The 8,428-nt window shown below is 62.8% G+C and overlaps 2 protein-coding genes across 2 annotated transcripts in view; both read left to right on the forward strand.

Moving 5' to 3' along the window:
• Positions 1-2,268, forward strand: part of LOC103077496 (F-box/LRR-repeat protein 18) — a 9,480-nt gene extending 7,212 nt beyond the window's left edge. Inside the window, exon 3 of the mRNA XM_007447080.1 lies at positions 721-2,268. Within this exon, the coding sequence (XP_007447142.1) occupies positions 721-2,268 (1,548 nt within the window). The remainder of the gene's footprint in view (positions 1-720) is intronic.
• Positions 2,269-2,647: 379 nt separating this feature from the next.
• Positions 2,648-8,428, forward strand: part of FBXL18 (F-box and leucine rich repeat protein 18) — a 28,904-nt gene continuing 23,123 nt past the window's right edge. Inside the window, exon 1 of the mRNA XM_007447088.1 lies at positions 2,648-4,254. Coding sequence (XP_007447150.1) covers positions 2,648-4,254 — 1,607 coding nt within the window. The remainder of the gene's footprint in view (positions 4,255-8,428) is intronic.

The raw sequence follows: 8,428 nt of genomic DNA on the forward strand, positions 1-8,428 counted from the left end.
ACTCTTTCCGAAACTTTCTCATTGCCTTAAACAGCAACTCTGGAACTATTAAGAGCAATAACCTGTTTCCCCTTTGCCCAGGCCTCTGCTAACCTCTGCTCCACTTTCTCTTTCTGGTTTTGCCTATTCTGGATCTTTCATGTAAGTGGAATCGTACAGTGTGTGATCTTTATGACTGGCTTTTTTGGGCATTGTGTCCTCAAGGTTCACTCATGCTGTAGCAGCGTCAGGATCTCATTCCTCTCCATGCCGAGTAGAATTCCACTGCATGGATGGACCCCATTGCCTTTATCTGTTCATCCGTTGATGGACGGCTGGGTTGTTGCCACCTTCCGGTTGTTGTGAATGGTTCTCCGTGGACATGGGTGTGCAGGAGTCTGAGTCCCCGCTTTCAGTCCCCTTGGGTGTACACCTGGCTGTGGAACTGTCGGTCACATGGTAACTCTGTTTAGCTTTTGGAGGAGCCACCAGACTTTTCCACAGGGGCTGCCCCATTCCCGCCTGGCCAAGGCTCCTGAGTGTCGGTGGAAGGTAAGCACGCGGGGAAGGACGAGGCGCCAGCCCTGCCCTCATTGCCCCTCCTCAGCTGGAACGGGGCCTCTGCCGGGCCCCCCGCGGCTCCCTGACTGTCACGGTGGAGGGCGCGGTCTAGGGGGCGAGGGTGGAGGAGATGCCGGTGCCTGCAGCCCCTCTCTCCCCCACCCCCCCGCCCACCCGCAGGCCAGCGAGGACAAGGTGAAGCAGCTGGTGACGGAGATCGGCTGGGAGATCCAGCAGCTCAGCATGGCCGGCTGCTACTGGCTGTCGGGCAGCACGGTGGAGCACGTGGCCCGCTGCCGCGGCCTGGTGAAGGTGAATCTCTCGGGCTGCCACCTGACCTCCCTGCGCCTCTCCAAGGTTCTGTCGGCCCTGCAACGCCTGCGCTCCCTGGCCATTGACGTGAGCCCCGGCTTCGACGCCAGCCAGCTGAGCGGTGAGTGCAAGGCCACGCTGAGCCGTGTGCGGGAGCTCAAGCAGACGCTGTACACGCCCTCGTACGGCGTGGTGCCCTGCTGCACCAGCCTCGAGAAGCTGCTGCTGTACTTCGAGATCCTGGACCGCACGCGCGAGGGTGCCGTGCTCTCGGGCCAGCTCATGGTGGGCCAGAGCAACGTGCCACGCTACCAGCACCTGCGTGTCTTCTACGCCCGCCTGGCCCCCGGCTACATCAACCAGGAGGTGGTGCGCCTTTACCTGGCTGTGCTCAGCGACCGCACGCCCGAGAACCTGCACGCCTTCCTCATCTCGGTGCCCGGCAGCTTTGCCGAGAGTGGGGCCACCAAGAACCTCCTGGAGTCCATGGCCCGCAACGTGGCGCTGGACGCGCTGCAGCTGCCCAAGTCCTGGCTCAACGGCTCGGGCCTCCTCCAGCACCTGAAGTTCAGCAGCCCCTTCTACTTCAGCTTTAGCCGCTGCGCCCTGTCCGGCGGCCACCTGATCCGGCGCGTCATCGACGGCGGCAGGGACCTCCGGAGCCTGGCTGGCCTGAACCTCAGCGGCTGTGCGCACTGCCTGGCGCCCGACTCCCTGCTGCGCAAGGCAGAGGACGACATCGATAGCGGCATCCTGGAGACGCTGGTGGCGGCCTGCGGCAACCTGCGACACCTCAACCTCTCGGCTGCCCACCACCACAGCCCCGAGGGCCCCGGCCGGCACCTGTGCCAGCTGCTGGCACGGCTCTGCCACCTGCGCTCTCTGTCGCTGCCCGTCTGCGCTGTCGCTGACTCGGCGCCGCGGGCCGACCGCGCGCCCGTCCAGCCTGCCACACACGCTGTGCCCCGCGGCTTCGGCAAGAAGGTCCGCATCGGCGTGCCGTCTGGCCCCGACCCTTTCTCAGGGCAGGCGGGCCCCCTGCCGTCCTCTGTGTTCTGGTCGCTGTTGAAGAGCGTGCCCTTCCTGGACCGCCTCGAGCTGATTGGGTCCAACTTCTCGTCTGCCATGCCGCGCAACGAGCCCGCCATCCGCAACTCGCTCCCCCCCTGCGGCCGGGCACAGAGCGTGGGGGACTCGGAGGTGGCTGCCATCGGCCAGCTGGCCTTCCTGAGGCACCTGACGCTGGCCCAGCTGCCCAGCATCCTGACAGGCTCCGGGCTGGTCAGCATCGGCGTCCAGTGCCAGCAGCTCCAGTCCCTCTCCCTGGCCCACCTGGGCACGACGGGCAAGGTGGCCTACACTTCCGCCCTCGCGGACATGCTGAAACACTGCAAGCGGCTGAAGGACCTCAGGTGAGGGCACCCGGCCATCCCTCCGCGGCCTCTGCTGGCCCTTTGGGGAGGCCTTAGGGGCGCGGAGGGGAAGTGAGGCGCACGGCCTTCTGCTCGGCAGATGTTGGCCTACCCACTGTGCACCTGCTGAGGCGAGCGGGGTGCAGGCCTGTCCTCCAGGGGCTGAGAGTCTTGGGGGTGTGCTGACAAGGGACTGTACTCAGTGGTGGGGCTCAGGGGGCGCGGGGGCTCGGGAAGCAGCAGTTGGCGGCACCCAGGGACGGTGTGCAGGAGGCAGTGCCGCCCGAGCCTGGCACATCGTCCTCGTTGCCTATGGCTGTTTCAGTGCCTGGGCTCTAGGACGCTGCTGCGTACGTGATCTTATTAATCCTCGTGCCCGTCCCATGAGGTGGACGCTGTTCTTGCCAGATGACGGAGCTGGTAAGTGGGGGGCCGCCCACCCGCAGGCCAGCGAGGACAAGGTGAAGCAGCTGGTGACGGAGATCGGCTGGGAGATCCAGCAGCTCAGCATGGCCGGCTGCTACTGGCTGTCGGGCAGCACGGTGGAGCACGTGGCCCGCTGCCGCGGCCTGGTGAAGGTGAATCTCTCGGGCTGCCACCTGACCTCCCTGCGCCTCTCCAAGGTTCTGTCGGCCCTGCAACGCCTGCGCTCCCTGGCCATTGACGTGAGCCCCGGCTTCGACGCCAGCCAGCTGAGCGGTGAGTGCAAGGCCACGCTGAGCCGTGTGCGGGAGCTCAAGCAGACGCTGTACACGCCCTCGTACGGCGTGGTGCCCTGCTGCACCAGCCTCGAGAAGCTGCTGCTGTACTTCGAGATCCTGGACCGCACGCGCGAGGGTGCCGTGCTCTCGGGCCAGCTCATGGTGGGCCAGAGCAACGTGCCACGCTACCAGCACCTGCGTGTCTTCTACGCCCGCCTGGCCCCCGGCTACATCAACCAGGAGGTGGTGCGCCTTTACCTGGCTGTGCTCAGCGACCGCACGCCCGAGAACCTGCACGCCTTCCTCATCTCGGTGCCCGGCAGCTTTGCCGAGAGTGGGGCCACCAAGAACCTCCTGGAGTCCATGGCCCGCAACGTGGCGCTGGACGCGCTGCAGCTGCCCAAGTCCTGGCTCAACGGCTCGGGCCTCCTCCAGCACCTGAAGTTCAGCAGCCCCTTCTACTTCAGCTTTAGCCGCTGCGCCCTGTCCGGCGGCCACCTGATCCGGCGCGTCATCGACGGCGGCAGGGACCTCCGGAGCCTGGCTGGCCTGAACCTCAGCGGCTGTGCGCACTGCCTGGCGCCCGACTCCCTGCTGCGCAAGGCAGAGGACGACATCGATAGCGGCATCCTGGAGACGCTGGTGGCGGCCTGCGGCAACCTGCGACACCTCAACCTCTCGGCTGCCCACCACCACAGCCCCGAGGGCCCCGGCCGGCACCTGTGCCAGCTGCTGGCACGGCTCTGCCACCTGCGCTCTCTGTCGCTGCCCGTCTGCGCTGTCGCTGACTCGGCGCCGCGGGCCGACCGCGCGCCCGTCCAGCCTGCCACACACGCTGTGCCCCGCGGCTTCGGCAAGAAGGTCCGCATCGGCGTGCCGTCTGGCCCCGACCCTTTCTCAGGGCAGGCGGGCCCCCTGCCGTCCTCTGTGTTCTGGTCGCTGTTGAAGAGCGTGCCCTTCCTGGACCGCCTCGAGCTGATTGGGTCCAACTTCTCGTCTGCCATGCCGCGCAACGAGCCCGCCATCCGCAACTCGCTCCCCCCCTGCGGCCGGGCACAGAGCGTGGGGGACTCGGAGGTGGCTGCCATCGGCCAGCTGGCCTTCCTGAGGCACCTGACGCTGGCCCAGCTGCCCAGCATCCTGACAGGCTCCGGGCTGGTCAGCATCGGCGTCCAGTGCCAGCAGCTCCAGTCCCTCTCCCTGGCCCACCTGGGCACGACGGGCAAGGTGGCCTACACTTCCGCCCTCGCGGACATGCTGAAACACTGCAAGCGGCTGAAGGACCTCAGGTGAGGGCACCCGGCCATCCCTCCGCGGCCTCTGCTGGCCCTTTGGGGAGGCCTTAGGGGCGCGGAGGGGAAGTGAGGCGCACGGCCTTCTGCTCGGCAGATGTTGGCCTACCCACTGTGCACCTGCTGAGGCGAGCGGGGTGCAGGCCTGTCCTCCAGGGGCTGAGAGTCTTGGGGGTGTGCTGACAAGGGACTGTACTCAGTGGTGGGGCTCAGGGGGCGCGGGGGCTCGGGAAGCAGCAGTTGGCGGCACCCAGGGACGGTGTGCAGGAGGCAGTGCCGCCCGAGCCTGGCACATCGTCCTCGTTGCCTATGGCTGTTTCAGTGCCTGGGCTCTAGGACGCTGCTGCGTACGTGATCTTATTAATCCTCGTGCCCGTCCCATGAGGTGGACGCTGTTCTTGCCAGATGACGGAGCTGGTAAGTGGGGGGCCAGGAGTGGAGCCTAGCTTTGCGACTCTTGAAGGATGAGTCAGGGTTAGCCAGGAGATGCAGGCGCAAGGCTTTCCGGGAAAGAAGGCAGCGTGTGTAGAAGCCCCAGAGGCTTACAAACAAGCAGCGCGCGCTCAGAAGCCAGATGATCCTGATCGGGGTGCACGGGGGCATCAGGTGAGGCTGAGGTGCTGAAGGACTTCAGCCCGCAGAGGGAGGGGTCTGGGTTCCAGTTTGGAGAGGTCCCTCTGGCCTCCCACCTGGACTGGAGGGGCCAGGCCGGGGGAGGGGAGATGGAGAAGCGGGCTCAGAAGGGGGCCGCACGCTGTTGAGATGTGGCGGTGCCCGGAGCAGGCCGGCCGGGCTGACCTGAGGGGCCGCCCCTGGAGAGTGCGGGGTGGTGGGACCCACGGACCTCGGCAGGGCCTCCCCCACCCAGGCAGTTGTTGGAGGGCCACTGGCGATTTCCTGGGCCCCAACGCAGAATGATCCCCGGTGACTCATGCTGTACAGTGAAGGCCGTTCTCGTGAGGGCCCAGCATTTAGAGGGGTCAGCCTTTGTTAACCTGAGCCGGATTTGAAAACGTCTACAGATCTGATCTTGAAAAACTGCAGTTTCCTAAATGTCGTGGTGGCCTCAGGCCTCAGCTCTGCGAGGGCTTCGGGTGGGGGAGGGAGTGGCCGCTGGGCTTGGTCTCCATGAGGCTGGAGCTGGTGGGGCAGCCGGGTGAGGGCGGCATCGGGGCGTGGGGACGCGCGTGTGGCGTCATCGCCGCACCAGTGAGCACTCACTGTGTGTCTTCGCTGCAGGCCGGGCACCAGGCTGGGGGCTCTGTGGTGCTGTCTGGCTTGATCCCCTCACTAGGCCCTTCGTCGTTCCTGCTTCATGGAGAGGCAGCGGACGCCTGAGGGAGGAGCTGAGGTCTGCCCGGGTCCTCGGAGTCCAGAGCTCGACCTGGGCCCCCGAGCCACACAAATTGGAGACAAGCGTGTCCTTTTCGGACCTCCACTCTCCCCCTAGAAGGCAGGAAATGAACCGGATTTGAGGTGGAGCTTTGCTGCCCCGGCCCTGGAGCCTCCCAGAGCTTCTCTGCCAGGCTGCCTGCCGCCCCCAGGGCAACACACACTGTGGGCCCCCCGCCCAGTCCCTGCCAGCGTGAGGGCTGCGGCCCGGGGTCCAAGCCTGGCCTCGCACGTGGCTTGGCCCCCTCCTGCCCTGTGGGGCGGGGCGCCACCTGTGAGTGAGTGGGGAGGGGCCCTGGCCGCAGCCCCTGCCCCTCGCCCTTCACAGGGTGAGCCTGGCTGCCATCTCAGACGATGCTGCCCCTCTTGCCCAGATTGCTCTCAGCTCCCTCCCTTTTCACTGGTTCATCTCTGTCCAGTGCCTCCTCCCACCTTGTCCCCTCCTGTGCCTTCACTGTCACATCAGTGGCCTTTCCAGAAGGACTGTTGTGAAGTGAGTGGTCAGTGGGCCACGTGTAACTTGAAGCTGCAGATGGACCACAAAATACATCCAACAAATGAAAACCCACCAGGTCTGCTGTCCTGTTACCCTGTTGGATTCTTGTGATCAGGAATTGAATGTCCCGTAGTTCGGGGAGCCTGAGGGAGCGTTTGAGTTCTAATTTAACTAAACTCAGAGCCAGAGTGTTTCTGCATCTGTCATTTTTGTCCTCAGTGTTTTGGCTTTCTTGCTACTCTCTTGAAACTGGCGCCTTTTCTAACCACGCTGTGGTCAAACCACGTGCTCATTATTGAGGAGTGTTTGATCAATAGAGAAATCAGTGAAAGTAAAATAAACTCATACATTCACGTAGCTTAAAAAGTCACGGGACTTCCCCGGTGGTCCAGTGGTTAAGACTCCACGCTTCCACTGCAGGGGGTGCGGGTTCAATCCCTGGTTGAGGAACTAAGATCCCATGTGCCTGCGCGATGCGGCCAATCCCTGGTTGAGGAACTATGATCCCATGTGCCTGCGCGATGCGGCCCAAAAAATAAAAATAAGATAAAATAAAAAGTCACAGTGCTTCAAGGCAGGTAATGGAAACTGGCCTTCTCTCTCCAATGTCCTTTCTGCCTCATGTCCACAGTGTCATATTTTAAAATTAATTAATTAATTAATTTTGGCTGCGTTGGGTCTCCGTTGCTGCGCACAGGCTTTCTTTATAGTTGCGGCGAGCGGGAGCTACTCTTCGCGGTGTGCGGCCTTCTCATTGCGGTGGCTTCTCTTGTTGCGGAGCACGGGCTCTAAGCGCGCGGGCTTCAGTAGTTGTGGCACGCGGGCTCTAGAGCACAAGCTCAGTAGTTGTGACGCGTGGGCTTAGTTGCTCCACGGCATGTGAGATCTTCCCGGACCAGGGCTCAAACCCGTGTCCCCTGCATTGGCAGGCGGATTCTTAACCACTGCACCACCAGGGAAGTCCCACAGTGTCATATCAAATGTCTGCTGCCTGCATGGCCACCTGGAGACGGCAGGTGCTCCCAGCCCACCTGGGCTGCTGGATTCCCTGCACGAGGCCTGTGCTTGGCCCCTTCAGGGCTGCTCTGCCTGGAGGAGTGAGGAGTGGGCGTGGCGTCCAAGCTGGTCCCATGTCCCTGCATCTCCTCGTCCAGGAGATAGACCCTAGCCTTGGGTGGAGGCAGGCAGGACCCACGGCAGGGGCCTCAGAGTCAGAAGGCCTGGGTGGACCTTGCACTGTCTGTGCTCAGGTCCTTGTTCTGTAAAGTGGGGCTGTTCAGACCAAAGGGATTCATCCTTATAAGACACTTAGAACAGGACTTGGCACTTATAATACATGTTATGGTTCTTCATCCATTCAGCAAATACATGAGCACCTCTTAGGCCAGGCACTGTTCCAGGCACCCAGGACACTGAACAAAACAAAGATCCTTGTCCTTGGGGAGCTTACATTCTAGTGGGGAAAATAGACCAACAGTCAACGTGAAGGAAGTATACGGTATATTAGACGGTAACAAGTGCCGGGGACAAGCAGCAGAGCAGGGCGAGGGGTGCCTGGGTGCAGGGTTGGCGTTTGGGGTACATTTCATGAAGGAGGTGAGCTTTGAGCAGAGAACTCAGGGAGATGAGTTAGAAAGCAGAACCTGGGGGAAGAGTGCTCCGGGCCAGGCAGGTAGAGTCACATCAGCCAGTACGGTATCCACGAACCACAGGGTGACTTACGTTTACGTGAACTAAAATGAGATAAAACCAAGCATCGAATTCCTTGGTGGCATCAGCCACATCTCAGGTGCTTAGTAACCACGTGTGCCGGTGGCCACTGTGCTGGACAGAGCACATACAGACACTCCCCTCTGCTCAGAAGGTTCTGTTGGACAGAGCTGAGAGCGCAGGGCCCCGAGATGGGTGTTCCAGGGTCTCAGGAGCAGCCAGAATGGAAGCAGGGCAGGTCACGCTGCTATGCCGAAAGTGGCCTGGGGGCAGCGGCAGGGCCACTGTCAGGGGCATGTCAGATATGCAGAGAGCAACCAGGAGAGAGCGGGGGTTGGGGCATGGCCAGAAATAGCCAGGTTCTGACTTCACAGGGAATCTGCTGATTGATTGGGTGCATGGGATAGATGCTGAGGCTAGGTGGGTCCAGGCGGTGCCAGGGCTTCTGGCCTCAGCCGTTGAGCTGACGTGGCTGCCACGTGGCCGAGAGAGGAAGGCAGGGGTGAGGCTGCACACGTGTGGGTTGGAGAAGCCTGGACCCCCCCCCCCCCCCCCCCCCCCCCCCCCCCCACA

The sequence above is a fragment of the Lipotes vexillifer genome, unplaced genomic scaffold (genome assembly GCF_000442215.2).
Source record: "Lipotes vexillifer unplaced genomic scaffold, Lipotes_vexillifer_v1.1 scaffold625, whole genome shotgun sequence".
In the NCBI taxonomy this organism is placed as follows: Eukaryota; Metazoa; Chordata; class Mammalia; order Artiodactyla; family Lipotidae; genus Lipotes; species Lipotes vexillifer.